General features: G+C 33.2%; 2 protein-coding genes across 2 annotated transcripts; both read left to right on the plus strand.

Moving 5' to 3' along the window:
- Positions 1–2,436: 2,436 nt before the first annotated feature.
- Positions 2,437–6,649, plus strand: LOC107697825 (uncharacterized protein C1orf87 homolog). Its single transcript, XM_016498678.1, has 7 exons — positions 2,437–2,522; positions 3,186–3,345; positions 3,647–3,775; positions 4,395–4,643; positions 6,008–6,076; positions 6,178–6,325; positions 6,468–6,649. Exons 1-7 carry the CDS (start codon positions 2,437–2,439, stop codon positions 6,647–6,649), a joined length of 1,023 nt encoding a protein of 340 aa, XP_016354164.1.
- A 5,583-nt stretch (positions 6,650–12,232) lies between these two features.
- On the plus strand, positions 12,233–15,749 carry LOC107697852 (tumor necrosis factor receptor superfamily member 5-like). The gene is made up of 7 exons (XM_016498700.1): positions 12,233–12,361; positions 12,656–12,805; positions 12,980–13,070; positions 14,047–14,105; positions 14,472–14,567; positions 15,025–15,044; positions 15,175–15,749. Exons 1-7 carry the CDS (start codon positions 12,247–12,249, stop codon positions 15,403–15,405), a joined length of 762 nt encoding a protein of 253 aa, XP_016354186.1. The 5' UTR covers positions 12,233–12,246; the 3' UTR covers positions 15,406–15,749.
- Positions 15,750–16,561: the final 812 nt, after the last annotated feature.

The raw sequence follows: 16,561 nt of genomic DNA on the forward strand, positions 1-16,561 counted from the left end.
TTTCATGGCCCTGTTTAGATAAAAGGAAGTCTCTCATGCAATTTGCCACTCTTTTTCTTTTTATCTAAAAAAATATGTTTGTTCATGAATTCCAATTTTCCAGCAGTTTTTTCTAGGATGTCCATAGAATTAAGCAGGCAATTTATAAAAATGTAATTTTTCTGACCTGTGCAAATCTCACCACATCAATGGTAGGGTGTTGTGCACGATGAGCAATAGCAATCCTGACACCACTTCCACTATTTTTAGTCAGATTTATTTTTTTATTATCATAATTTGGAAGCAATCCAGAAGGAATGTGAATTTCCTAAGAGCATTCCAATATAACAAAAGTATATTATTCAAATACAACAAGCAAGGCTCTGATAAAGGCTATTCACTAGAAAAATCCTGTAATAATCCAGTTGCACCTTTTTTAAATCTAAGAGGATTTATTATCTGATCCCGCAGGACTGATTGTAAATTTTGACAGAATTCCAATCAGAATCTTTACACATTCATTAAGGACCTTAACCAAAGATTAGAGCCTCAGCAGAGTGCCTAAATCACCTCTTGTGAGGTTTGAACCTACAGTCTTTCAGTTGCCATCCCAGATCTCTAACCAACTCTCTCTCTCTCTTTCATCTTTCTGTTGGCTTTTTTCGCTGTCTTTGCCTGCCTCTGAAGTTGGAGTGAACTCTGTGTGTTAGCACTGTGATTTTATGCTCCTTTGACGGAGGGAATCCAAGCCTCTGACTGCTGGATCGCATTTTGATCATTAAGATCAGAATTAGCCGTCTGACTTTCACACTTCAACCGTGTTAAGCCGTTTAGAAAGGCAGAAACACTGGGATGTGGCGCGACTACTGATGCTCCCTAAAACTGGCTAATTCCGCATCCATTAAGAGCCACTTTCACGCCTTAATTTGCACAAATCAAACAAAATAGGGAACTGCAGCGCTTATTAGACTTGTGTTCTTCATCCACCACGTGCTGGCCTTTTATTTGACCACTGAAAGTCCAATCAGAAGCACATTCTGCGCTCACGTTTCAATCCAAGACAGCGGATAAACCGGTTTGAGGTCTTCCATGGGTATTTAATCCAATTCTACCTGTCTGTATGTCCCTGTAGCTTATCAAGAATTGTGCTAAAATTAAAACTGATTCTATTAGCAGCTTTACTTCCATCAAATAAATTACAGACTAGTAATTTATCCTGATAGATAAAATAATCACACTCTGACAGAATGGATCTGATATGATCAGTGTGATGGGAACACTAGCTAGAAGACTTCATCTGCCATGGAACTAAAAAACAATAAATAAATCTTCAAGTTTGAGGAATGTGCTGTTAATTACTAATGTCAACTTGACCTGAAAGCACTGCCAGTGCTCACTTGAAAGCTTGGGAATGAAATGTCTACTTCCTGTGTTAGGTCGCCCCCTAGAGGTGGTGGTTCATATCACCGGCCTTGACAGCTAAACAACTGAATCATAAAGGCCTAAATTAATTTATATTTTACAAGTGTGTTACATATTTATTTATTTATTGAGTTAGAGTTAGCATATTGGCAGACTACTTAAAATTAAGGAACTTGTAAACATGTATTATATTCAAATTTATACAAAATATTTTTATTGTTTTATTTATTATTATTATTGTCCACACCACAAATGGTGCAGGATAAAAATAAAATGAAGTAAAATTAAATTAAATAAAATTCCATTTGACTACCTTAAGGCCTATCTTTAGGCTTTAAAAAGCCATTTACTTACCTTATCATTGTGTAGTCACTAGTCAGGCAAAACAAATGTTTTTTAAATAAAATAAAATAAGCTTATTCAAAAAATAAATATTATTAAAAAATAAACAAATATTTATTCATTTATTATTATTATTATTATTATTATAGTACTTTGGTAGGATAAAAACATTTAATAACTAAATAAATAAATATGCCATTAACCATTGCCATTTAGTAAGCTAGAAGACCATTTTTTAGGCTTTTAAAACCCATTTACTTACCTTATAATTGTATGGTCAGGCAAAAAAATTAAAAATAAAATATAATATAATATAAGCTTATGCAAAATATAAATATTCTAAAAATAAATTTCTTTATAAAATAATATAAATTTATTATTATTATCTTTTTTTTTCTTTTTTTTTTTGTAGGACAAAATAAAAAAACTATATAATAAAATATAATACAAATAACAATAAGAATAGAAAATAGAAAAAAATAATAAAAAAACTAAGAATATAAAATTCCATTTACCATCGCTATTCAGTAAGGTTGAAGACCATTTTTAGGCTTTTAAAACCCATGTACTTACCTTATCATTGTGTAGTCAGGCAGAATGACTTTCTTTCACAAGTGGACTTTAATAAATCACTCTTATCTGTGCATGTACTGGAAGTGGCTTTGGCAGAGAGGTTGGGCTGGTCGGGTAACCATGGCACAGTTGAGATTATACCCCTGGAGACCACAGAGAACCCTTGAGAGAACAGGCTGTGCTCTTATTTGTGGATATTGCTGCCGGTGAGTGGATATCTCAGACACATATCAGCTCAGGACAAGGGCGCTGGTCTGTTTAAGAGAGCTGTTTTATAGACCTGAAAGACACAAAAAGCAGAGATTCAGTGTTAGTGGGTAAGTAAATGTTTTCTTTTGCTTCCTTTCAGCATTCAAACACCAACGAGAGTTACAACATTAAAGTATTTGATAGATTTATAATCTTTAAAGTCACTGACAAAATGCCTCAGGAAAGTGAAGTCAGTTCTTGTGAGCTTGTTATGTAATGCAATGACACTCAGACATTTTTAAGCATGCAATTCCTTTTCAAATCCTTTTGCCCAATATACACATACAGTCGTGGTCAGAATTATTGGCGCCCTTGGTAAATATGATCAAAGAAGGCTGTGAAAATAAATCTGCATTGTTAATAATTTTGATCTTTTATTTTAAAAATTCACATAAATCTAACCTTTCATTGGAGAATAAGAATTTAAAATGGGGGGAAATATCATCTATATATATATATATATATATATATAATTAAATTTTTTTCCCACAGCACAAATGGTGCAGGATAACAAATAAAATAAAATAAAATGCCATTTACAATTGTCATTATATTTAACATTATATATTTAATATTAACAATAATAAAAAATATGCAAATACATTTATTATTATATATAGTCCCACAGATCATCTTGAGGTAACAAACTGCTCGGAGGACAGACACAGTCCACCTATCAGAGTCACGGATGGAGATTTAAGCAGAAAATCACCTTGTCATGACCTGGAGCATCTGAGACCAGTTGAGCACACAGAAAACCTGTTAGATGCCCTCGGACAGGTACTAAAAAAAATCAGCTACAGCATAAACTACACTGAATGTTAAACGTAATGTCCACCTCGCAAACTCACAGTAATTTTGCATTGTTTACTACTGTGTGGTTGTCACTGGCCAGTTTTCAGATGACTTTTGAGGTCAAATGATTGCACTGTCCATGGTGCTGAAGCCTGGTACTAACCAATCAAGATGTTCAGGGTTCTGAAATACACTTCCCATTATTTACGAGAAGGAACAAATGTGCTATATAGTCTGAAGCTCATGCAGAAGATGGCTGGATGCTAATAGTTTGGTAATGATTCAGGTTCCAGACAGACGTTGTGTGACGGCACCATGTGGCGATCGTTCACGGTCCTACATACATCTGAAGTCCACAACCAACATGGGTTACTCAAAACGAATCATGCAAAATCCTCATATTACAGAGGATCAGGTAAGATATAATGTGCATGCTGTCTTTAATCAACTTGTACTGTAAGTATATATAGCTATACTACTGTTCAAAAGTTTGAGGTCGGAACGTTTTTATGTTTTTGAAATAAGTCTCTTTTGCTCACCTAGGCTGCATTTATTTGTTTAAAAATACAGTTTAAAGTGCAACATAGTGAAATATTATTACAATTTAAAATAACTTTTTTTCTCTTTTGAAATGTAATTTATTGTTGTGATGTAAATCTGAATTTTCAGCATCATTACTCCAGTCTTCAGTGTCACATGATCCTTCAGAAATTATTCTAATATGCTGATTTGCTGCTCAAGAATAATTTCTTATTATTATCAATATCGAAAACAGTTGTGCTGCTTCATATTTTGTGGAAACTGTGACACATTATTTAGGATAGCAAATTCAAAAGAGCATTATATATTTGAAACAGAAATCCTTTACATTATGAATGTAATATTATAAATGATCACATTTGATCGACACATTTGATCGATCCTTGCTGAAAAAAAAGTATTAATTTCTTACTTCCCCCAAATTTTTGAATGGTAGTGAATACTAAATTAAAATGAAAATCTCTCTAAAAACAAATCTTACTCAACATGTCCAGACGGAGGAGCCAATTAAATCCAGTCCAGAGTTCTGCCTCCTCTCATCTGTCTCAGAGGAACTGCAGGATTTGGAACCACAAATATTCCAGATCATGGAGGAGGAAGTGACATCACTCGATCCGTCCCGATCAGGAATCATCCATCAGTCAGAACTCACGGGTCTCTTCCTCAGACTGAAGCTCCCTCTGAAGCTCACCACACTGGCCTGCATGTTCAGATGCTTCAGTAACACCACCGACCCGGAGCAGGTACTGGAGATCAGTAACCAGCAGAACCTTTGGGAATTACAGCAAATAATATTATTTAAGTCATTGTACAATTTTGGTGGCATATGCGCTCAGCAAAAATGAAACCCATTGATTAAATCAGAAATCTAAACTTGCTGAATTAATTAATGGTTCTCATTTCAAATACAAGTTACATATTACACTACACACTACTAACTGTTTTCATTATTAACCTGTTTATTTATTTATTTATTTTATTTATCATGTGACGTTGTTTTCATGACAATTAAGCATATTGGTAATGAAAATAGATTTAAATTTATTTCTGCAAAATATAATTTCTTCTCTTTAGATTTTGAGATGAAATGTATTAATTTCCATTTTGTAAAAAATATTTATTTATTTATTCATCTATCATTGTGACATTTTCATGTGAAGTAAAAAATAAGTTTGATTTTCTTTTTGCAAAATATAATTTCGTTTTTCTTTAGATTTTGAGATGAAACGTGACTTATGTGTTTTTATTAGATTTACCCGGTTTTCCATTTTGTAAAAAATATTTATTTATTTATCATTATGACATTATCATGACAATTAAGCAGGCATACTGGTAATAAAAATAGGTTTATTTTCTTTTTGCAATATATATATATATATATATATATATATATATATATATATATATATATATATATATATATATATATATATATATATATATATATATATATATATATATATATATATATATATATATATATATATATATATATATATATATATATATATATATATATATATATATATATATATATATATATATATATATATATATATATATATATATATATATATATATATATATATATATATATATATATATATATATATATATATATATATATATATATATATATATATATATATATATATATATATATATATATATATATATATATATATATATATATATATATATATATATATATATATATATATATATATATATATATATATTTCCCCTTTATTTTGGGATGAAATATGACTTGTATGTGTTTTTTATGAGATCATTAAATCTCAAAATCTTTAAATTAAATGAATGAAAAAATAGTTTTTATATGGTTTAGTTCAATTTCTGAGAAAGATAATATTTAATACATTTCATTTTGTTACTTTTATTATTTTTGCTTTTAAATAAATATGAGACACGTTTACATACATTTTCACAATTAAATGTAAATATTAATTATAAGATCAATTTATACTATTTCAAATTATAGTTAAAGTGCTTTTATGCATATATGGTTTTATATATGAATTATTTTCATTAAAGCTTGTCATTTTTCATGTGAAGTGATTTTTTACTTTACCATGCTGCTTTGCAGGTGCACTATCAATACTTGCTGCAGTTCATACAGAAAGCTGTACAAGACGTGAAAGAGCAAAGTGTTGAGGTCTTGAAAACTAACTAGATTATTATCATTTCATACGGTCTGCAGCTTTCTGAAATAGAAAAACATATTTTAATGGATGTTTTTGAACATGATCCTCTCAGGCAGAGATCTGGGATGCGTCAGTGGTCAGTACTGACCTGGAATCAGTGAGCGACAGGAGCGATATAAATGCAGAACAAAGAGAGACATGGCTTCAGAGGTTCCAGAAGATGGAGATGGCCTTACAAATGTGTGACACCAAAAACACAGGTATAAAACCCATCATACAAATACAGTCAGTCTGAAGCACATTATAAAGTGATTTGAAACACTGCGACTCATAGAAAATGATAGACTAAAATCAATAATCAAATTCTGTACAATGAAATGATGGTTTCAACACTGTTTTCAGGTTATGTGGATAGAGAGCAAGCCAAACGCCTGATACAGAACTACAGCCTCATCTTTGATCTGAATATGAGTCCCCTGAAGGTCAGCGAGGTCACGTGTAACACTCAGCGAGAGGGCAAAGTTCACCTCACCTCGACTCTGCGGCAGCTGAAGGAACTATACACCTCTTTACCTTTCACTTAAATCTATGCAAATGCTACAGCGTTGCAATCATCTTCATTAAATGCTCTGTCTGGGAAACATTAACAATGACCATGTAAAAATTACATTTTTCCAACATGGAAAACTTAGTGAATCTCATTTAAACATATACAAGTTATGTTTCGGCCGAAAATGCAAAGTAGGAATTTTTTGTATAATATATTGTATAAAGAAATTTAATCCTAAATTAATCATATCCTAAATAAATAAATGGTCCTAAGAATAATCGTCATTTCTTTAAGCAAAATATTATTTCTTATTTTCCTTTAGATTTTGAACCTGGACATTTCTTGTCAGGTTTCATGACATTAACGTCCCCCTCACTTTCTGCAGTTTAATCGGTCAACAATCAACTGTTTTTTTAAATCCAAATTTACTTTTGGTGCTCCAGTGTGCGCTAATAGTCATTTCTGGTTCATAATTTCAATATTCAAGCAAGAAATTGTTGCACAAACAGGAATAAAAATTTACTTTTGGTGCTCAGATGTGTGCTAATAGTCATTTCTGGTCAATGATTGCAATATTTAATGCTTACTGGTGCAGGAATACACAGATGCACATGCATGATCTAAAGAATATTGCATTACTTCTGCAATGTTTATATTGCTGACGAGACGAGAGGCGTGCGGATCCATATGCAAAGCTTTTCATCTAGAACAAAGTCAAAACAAGCAAGGGTCAGATAATGGCAAACAGGTATATAGAGGGCAAGACACAAGAGTAGTCCAGTGAGCGGGCGTGGTCGATCTCCGGCGAACAATGTCCAAACAGGGTATTCCAAAGGGTTAATACGAAACACAGGCTATGGTCCAGGCGAGGGGCAAACAGTATTCGAACAGGGCGAGACGAGAGGGATAATCCAGGACAAGCGAAAATCAGGAAACAGGCAATCAGGAAACTAGACGAGACTAGACTAGACAACTAGAACTCAAACTAGGAATGGGAACTGGCTCTGTAAAGTAGCTATCGACTAGGGTAGCGATATGCTTATGTAGCATGTCTGATTGGATTCAGCTGTGTGTGTGTAATCATCAGTGCATTCAGCTGTGTGTGTAATCAGTGCAATGGATGATGGGAACTGTAGTCCGGGTGAAGTGCAACAGTAGTGTGGTGCAAGAGTCCATAGAAGTGAGTGGGTGATCTCAGGTGGTGAGCGAACGGAAGTGCATGGACTGGATTCGTGACATATAGGCACTGAGTGTTGCAAAAAATATTTATCATGTGCAATACTGGAAATGACCAAAAGTAAAACATTCTTACTCACAATTAAAAAAACAGAATTAAATAAATAAATAATCGTATTACCTCGAGGAATATGTAGCCTGTCTTTCTGTGATCCATGTTTCTTCATTGGACTTCAGGAGATCAAAACATATGTCACATCACCCATCAATTGCTGGCAAATAGTAAACTGATTTAGGTTGAGGTTTGCAGACGTCTGAAAAGAGGAAAAGAGCTATGTCTGTGTGACTGAGAACTTGGTAGCCTATGTGGCATGTGTATTTATTACAAGGCATGAAGATGACTTCTCATATTTCTCAGTTGTAGAGTCATTAAACACATATGACATATCTATTATGTCTTTCTGTGCTGTTGTCTCGATATATAGATGGTTGTACTCTCAAATATGACGAGTAAAATAAAACACGGATATCCAAATATGTCTGAAAGATGTAAAACAGTGTACCGATAAAACAAATCACTACGACGCTGTAAAAGACAAACTGGACTTTAAATAAGGTACAAACTAGACCAGCCAACATTGTGAACCTTTGTGAAAATGTAAATCTCTAACTATGATTTTTAATTATGAACTATTAACTTTCGTATTTTGGCAAACTATGAAACTGACACATAATTTGGGGGACGAATTAGTATTTTAATTTCCCAAATCAATTCTCTTTGAAATGCTTGAATAAACTTTCAAGCATTTAACAAACACATTAAGAGTTCAACAAAGTTTAAAGGTTGTGTTCTTATGTAGCAAGCAACCTGTAAAAACTCCCAAACATACTCATAGCTGTCAATTAGCACCTACTTAAAATAGCCTATGCATCAAAGTGACAGACTGAGAAAAGGAAGTGTTTGCATCCTATTTAATTTGCCACTGCTAGTCTAGTGATTAGTGTAGTGTAACTATTGAAGTTCACTCTACACACATGTACAGTAGATGTATTTTCATACTGGTGTTTTTGCTGAATCTGTCATACTGTATATCTGTATCTTTTGCATACTTGTCAATCATTGCACTCTGAACACATACAGACTTTATATTCTACTTTTATTGTAATTTGTAGACAAGTTTTATACAACAAGCCCCCTAGACTGTGCAGTGAATGATAAAAAAACATTTTTTGAAAACTGACGTAGAAAATGTGACGTCTATATTCTCTGAACTGTTCCTCATGGGACTTAAGGGTTTTTCACTAGAACTTTAATTACAGTATGCCATGCCTCAAATCATTCTCAGATTGTATACCTTGTGAGGAAGTGAGACAATCAGCCTTATGTAGTGAAAAACTTCTGTCTGTCTGAACTTCCTGAGTTCAGACGTCATTGTGCTGGGATCTGACTGATTAGATCATTGATCTCAGAGTATTTCTTCTCTTCCACGGTACTCATGCATGTATATTCCAAAACAACTTCCTTGAAACATGGGGATTTCCTCCTGCTGTCTGCTGAATCCAGACCTGGGCTTTTTTTCTTTTTATAGGGAGAGCCCTGCAGCAGGGGAGGGATTCACCAGGGCCTGTAAAACTCTCATGCTACATACTGTTTTGCTCTTCTATTCTCACAGTGGCAAAATGTGTCAGTTGTGTCAAATCATGCTGCCAATGTATCAACAATTATTGTATCGTGAGCTATTTTAATATTACTTGCTGTCTTGTCTTTCATTTAGGCTATTGTTTTATAATGCATATTCATAATACTGTATCAGTGTTATTTTATTTTTTATTATACTATTAATATTTATTAACATTTTTTAATTTGAATGTGTTTTTCTTTATATTTTTGTTTAAAGGGATAGTTCACCTTCAGTTGCTGGTCCCCATTGATTTCCATAGCATGGGAAAAAAAAAAACTATGCAAGTCAATGGGTACCAGCAACTGAAGGTGAACTATCCCTTTAAGTTTTAATAATTTTGTTATGTGTTTTTGTCATTTTTTGTATTTTTTTAATAATTCTATTTAGCTTTAATTTATTTTATTTCAGTTTGAGTGAGTAATTTAATAACTATTTTTCATTTAAACTTTTTTTCAGTTATTTGCCAAGGCAACACTTACAATTATCGCTTTATATTTTTAAATTTAAGTTAAATTTTTTAATTTTATATATACAGTATATTTTTTATTTTTATTTCAGCTTAATTTCATATAATGAAAAAAAATAATTAAAAAATGTATATTCTTAGTCTTAGATCTTTGAGTTCAGCTCATGAAAAATGGGGGCAAAAACAAAAGAGTTGCGTTTATAATTTTGTTCAGTGTATATATACTTTTTTAATTTCAGCTTAATTTCAAATAATGAAAAAAAAATAATTAAAAAATGTATATTCTTCGTTTTAGTTAACAATAACAACACTGTACTATATAACAACTGAATATTATTTATACTGCATTACACAAAAACTAATTTTCACTTACTTAGTGCATACTGCCATTTTTTTATTTATTTTTTTATTTTTATTAATTGTATGTACAAAAGCACATTAGGCTACTCACAAGCAAAATTAGGCTACATTTTGAAATAATTTTGTTCAGTGTATATATATATTTTTTAATTTCAGCTTAATTTCAAATAATTAAAAAAATAATAAAAAAATGTATATTCTTCGTTTTAGTTAACAATAACAACACTGTACTATATAACAACTGAATATTATTTATACTGCATTACACAAAAACTAATTTTCACTTACTTAGTGCATACTGCCATTTTTTATTTATTTTTTTATTTTTATTAATTGTATGTACAAAAGCACATTAGGCTACTCAAAAGCAAAATTAGGCTACATTTTGAAGTTTGCTAAAGTCACACAAGGTCACTGCACTGAAATGTTTACATCCTCCAAAAATAACCTACATAAATTTGAGACAGTTTCTGTTGTTTTAGTAATTTTAGTAAAGTACTAAATGCAATGGCCGGCTGTAGTGCTCAGCATTTTTCTGTTTTAGTCACAGTAAATGAACTATGATTTTCTGTTTTGCTTATGAAGATGCTAAGGTGACATTAAATCAGTAATTAAGTAAATAATTAAACAAAGGTCATTTCCACGTAAGAGATAGGCTAGGCCTAGGTTTTGGCACTGGTGACCGGACTCAATCATAACAATAGTGTTTTTGGTCTGGAGGAAGTGAAAGTCAAGCTGGGAAGTTCTGCCTGGTTAAGCGACATTGTCGTGGAGTTAGACTGACAGATAAACCAACTTCATGTTATAACCTGGGCCTTTTTTAATTAATAAACGAATTGTTTAGCCTATATTATAGCCTATGCTATATTGATTGAAATTATCTTAATGCTTCTTTTACAGCTTTCCGGATCTCTAAAACGCAAAATATTTCTTAAAATTATATAAGTGTAATAACTTTACCAGTTGCATCATGCATTAGCCTATCAACAGCCTCAATGCGTCTTTCAGTCTATTTCCCTTATGCAAGAGTAGTCTACTCAGCTACACAGCACCATCTTGTTTCTTACTTTAACTAGTTGATATTGTTTCACATGTTGCCTTGAAATAAACCCATCAATAATCTTACATTTTGCTTAATCTTTGTCTTCTTTTAATATACACTGTAAAAAAAAATTCCGTAAAATTTACAGTAAAAAAACGGCAGCTGCGCTTGCCTGTTTTACCGTAAAAAATACGGAAGCAACATTTTAGGTTTTACGGTTTTAACTTAAATTTACAGTTAAATACCGTAATTTCATTAACTGATATAATGTTAATATACCAACCTATTGAAGTACTGAAATCTGTTTTGTACCTTTGTAATACACTGATAACCACCAAATGCAGGTGGTGATGAGAAAGTCACATGATGAACCAAAGCCCATCACAAGCAGCTTTTAAATAATAACATATATAGAAGGTGCACAGTGTCATTCACACAAATGCTAAACACCATCATGGTAACACACATGAAACTGAAATAATGCAATAAACATTAATTTAACAACATTAGGTGTAACACACAACCCTAATATACAAAACTGAGAAGAAAAAACTGAGAAGAAACATAGTTATTTCAACAAAAACAAATCAAACTTGAAATGTAACGCAGGGAATTCTGGGAAGGTCAATTTACGGTTATTCACTGTAAATGATACAGTCAATTTACGGTTAATTATACGGTATTTTTCACTTCCAAAAACGGTATACTACCGTAAAATATAAGTCCAATACATGTAATGTCCAATACAGTTTTTCACCGTATATAGTAGGGGAATTTACTGTTAACCATTTAACAGGTTTTTACTGTAGCATTTTTACAGTCTTTTACCGTTAAATTCACGGTCATTTTATACGACTCTCTTTTAATATACGAGTCTAATCAGAGAGTGTGTCACAGGTAAGAGGATGCTGGTGGACGACAACTGCGAGGACCCGCGCTGTCAGGACTGCCAAGACGGAGAGTATCAGAGCGGCTACACAAGCAAAACCAAATGTGAACGCCAGCCCAGCTGTGACCCCAGTGAGTGTCCATAGGCTAAAGTATTACTGCTGAAATATTAGAGAAAAAATAGTCTAATGGAGATAACGTTAAATCTCAGGTGATACTATAGCATACTATTAATATCTATTCATATTAATATCAACAATAAATTGTTAAAAATAATATTAATCACTAATATTAGTCAAGAATATTAATGATAAATTGATAAGGTTTGGATGACCGTGTCTGCTAAATGTATACGTGTAACTGTAAATGAATACAAGGGTTTTCTGAAGCTTACCGTTTTTTCTCTTGCTTTTCTGTTTAATTCAGATTTACATTTTCAGCCACAAATGAATCCCAGTAAAACCAGTTTAAGCAAATGTCAGTGTGAAGCTGGATACTACTGTACGCAAGATGATGACTGCAACACTTGTAGGGAACACAAAGTTTGCAGGCCAGGACAGAGAGTCGTCAGAAAAGGTTTGTGCTGTCTGAAGTAAGAGTCAGTTTGAAACCCACTGGTTAATGTTGACTTAACTGCGCTTAACTGTACCTCCTGAATAATAATATGTCACATCCCTTAGACCATAATTTTAGATGTGATTTAGAGTTTTTATAATCATTGTTGTTAAAATATTGCTTCTTTTTTCGCAGGTTCACCGGTTAGTGATACTGTGTGTGAGGCATGTAAAAATGGAACATTCTCCACCCATGATTCAGCTGACACTTGCGAGGAATGGGCAATGTATGAAAAATCTTTTTTCCTCCTTTAATTGTGCCAGTGCTGTTTTCATATACTGTACTAAAAGAAGGAAAAAGGGACTTTTGTTTCTAGTGTAATTCTGAGTTTAATCTACACAGTAACATGCAAGCGTTGCCTTTAATTTTTATTTCTACCTGATCTAACCCTTTAAAATGACTTATGTTGGTGTAACCTAATGAAGTCAGGTTAATTGAGACATTATAAATGAAATGACTGAAGTTGATGGAACTGTACCAAACAAAACATGCAATACAGTTTAAAAAGTTTAGAGTGAGTATGATTTAAAAAAATTAATTAATGCCTTTTTTTTTTCAGTACGGATGCATTAAATTGATCAAATGTGACAGTAAAGACATAATCTTACAAAAGATTCCAATTTTAAATAAATGCTGTTTTGAACTTTCTATTCATTCAAGAATACTGGGAAAAAAATGTATCACAGTTTCCAAATATTAAGCAGCAAAAACTGATTTCAACATTCATAGTTATGAGCCTTTTTTAATAATTAAGCACCAATAATAATTGATCATAATTAAGCACCAAATCAGCATATTTCTGAAGGATCATGAGACACTGAAGACTGGAGTAATGATGCAGAAAATCCCTGCATCACAGGAATAAATTATATTTTAAAATATATTGAAATAAAAATAGCTATTTTAAATTCCAATATAACTGTCATTAGTGTATTTTTGATCAAACAAATGCAGCCTTACTGAGCAAAAGAGACATTAAAAGATTTGACCAACTTTTTAAACAGTAGTGTATATTTTTTGTTTATATATTTAGTGTATATTTTTATTATATATTTTCATTTGGTCATCAGATTTATGGTTTATGTCAGAATTGTATTGTTTGTTTGGGAGTTTGGCCAGCATGCAAAATAAGTAGTTAATAACTAGTTGTTTTATTTACTGTCTGTCTAAATTCTGTTGTTTTTTTTCTCTCCTGTGTCTAGATGTGAATATGGATATGATAAAAACGCTCCTGGCAGTTCAACCTCAGACCGAATCTGTGGTGAGTACACTGTAAAATGTGATCTCGCGTTTAGTGACTGTCAATATGACTGTTTAATTGTCAGTAAAACTGATACTGTTGTTCATTTGTTAGTTCCTAAAAGAGGTCATGTGGGCTGTTGAAAGTACAGTAGTGAAACTTGAGAGCTGTGTGGGTGGAGTCCAGTTCCTCTATGACTAAACTGGTGTGATCACTTCACCAGAATCAGAAAATCATGTTTATTTGAAAAAAGACTGTGACGTGTTTGCATGGTTGCAACACACACTAAAATGTTTTACAATGCTGTCAGTAGTAACGTTTTGATCACCAGTACTATTAGAAGATTGTCATCTGAGCTTGTTGTGTGTTTTGTTTGTCACATTTCAGTGGATGGTAGACCCACTCACAGAGCTGCAATTGGGTTGGGAGTTGCAATATTTCTGTTCATCTTAATAGCTGGAGCTGCAGTGTACTACGCAAAAAGTATGTACCTACAAATTATTTACTGCATTTATCTACAATACAATTCGTAAAGGAATAGTTCACCCAAAAATGCAATTAATTCTGTCATGATTTACTCACCCCATACTGCATGGATTTCTTACATTTGCTGAACACAAAAGAAGATATTTTGAAGAATGTGGGTAACCAAACAGTTTCTGGTCCCCTTTGACTTTTTATAGTATTTTTTTCCATACTATGGAAGTCAATGGGGACCAACAGCTGTATGGTCACCAACATTCTTCAAAATGTCGTCTTTTATGTTCCATATAGAAGGAAAAAAAAAAACGTATACAGGATTGGAAAAACTTGAGGGCGAGTAAATAATGACAGAATTTTCATTTTTGAGTGAACTATCCTTGATCAAGTGCTCATATCACATTATAGCTTTGCTAAATCAAAAGAGTTTACCAATAATTGCTCTCTTAATTTCCTCCAGGACATAAAGGCTGGATAGAGGTAAAGGTCTATTTACTATTCATACATATGCAACATAATGCAAAGACATACACTGTCTTTCTGAGATTAATCGCATGGAATAGTCATTCCCATGTGTGGAGATTAATAATAATGATTGTTTTGTTTTTAGCTCCCCAAACAGGCCCCAAAGATAGCAGGCTTAAATATAAGAACATTGCATCAAGATGCAGACGTTGAGAGAGCAATCCAACCACAACAGCCTGAGGAGGACGTTGATACAAGCGGACCCGTGAGCCCCACACCAAGTAACAGGACTGAAAATGGAAATGTTGTAGATCAAGAGCAGGGCAAAGGACTTGTCTATCCAAGTGCTGAATCAAATTCATATTCACATTTATAGAGCAAAGTCTTCTACAAAGTAGATAGCTGTCCTGTCCTCCCATCATGTTACAACCATCAACATATAGAGCATTACATTATAAAGGACGGCTTTACTCTAAATGTCCCAAAACCTGCATGTGTCTTACACAATCATGACTGAAACAGTAGCTCCTCAACATGAGCCTTGTGTTTTCAAACATATAAATAGAAAATACTTATTGCTGCTGAAAGCCTTTGCCGTCCTGTGATTGCTACGAAATGCTGCACACCCTCCCCATGCACTCGACACTACTAGTGCTGAATAGAAGGCTACCTGGTCTCATGGCAAAAACGTAGCGAGACGCAAAATACGTACCAATAAGTACATATCACTGCAGGTTCCAAAAGAAATGAACACTAGAGACAGTAAAACTCCGACACCTTTTATTCCTTTTCACACAAATTTACACAGTTTCGATTAATAAATGTAATTTTCGCACAATTACTTGAAGAATATTATGTTAAGACTTCAAAACAATTTTAATATGCTGGGAGATTTGAAAACTGACGCTTTTGAATGTTAGCATCACACATATCCAGCTTCATATCTATGGGTTTTCATAGACGGTACGTTTGTTCGGTAGCTCACGGAGTACGGAGACGTACTTGAGGCGCGAGGAGCTCCGGTTCGAATTCCGTGCAACTACGGTTCGACAAAACAATTCAAATCTGCATATAGAAAAGTTCAAATGGCACGGTTGTATCAACAAATGCCTTTTTATATCAGTTTTGCATTTGTTAACACTATCGGGTAGGTTTAGGGGTGGGTTTGGTGTAGGGCATGATAGAGCATTAAAGTCCCCATGAAATTAAAATTAAAGTTTTTTGAGTGTTAGTATCAATATGTTAGTCTTAAGGTTATCTATAAGGCACTGTGCTCCAAAACAGTGGCAAAATTCGCATTTAGAAGATATAAGCATTAAAAGCTTGCAGTTCGTCACTTCCGCCAAAACGGCTCCATGATTTTTTGACGTCACATCGTACTTCAGCTTCTCATCAGGAAAAAAATAAGTCTGGTTTCGCGCTGTGTCACGCTAACCACCGAACCGCACACACTCTGCTCCGGTCCAGAGCCATGATAGCACGGAGCGGATCACATGCGCGAGTCGGCGCAGACCACAAAATGTATCGGAGCT

This window comes from Sinocyclocheilus anshuiensis, unplaced genomic scaffold (genome assembly GCF_001515605.1).
Source record: "Sinocyclocheilus anshuiensis isolate Anshui unplaced genomic scaffold, SAMN03320099.WGS_v1.1 scaffold78, whole genome shotgun sequence".
Lineage (NCBI taxonomy): Eukaryota > Metazoa > Chordata > Actinopteri > Cypriniformes > Cyprinidae > Sinocyclocheilus > Sinocyclocheilus anshuiensis.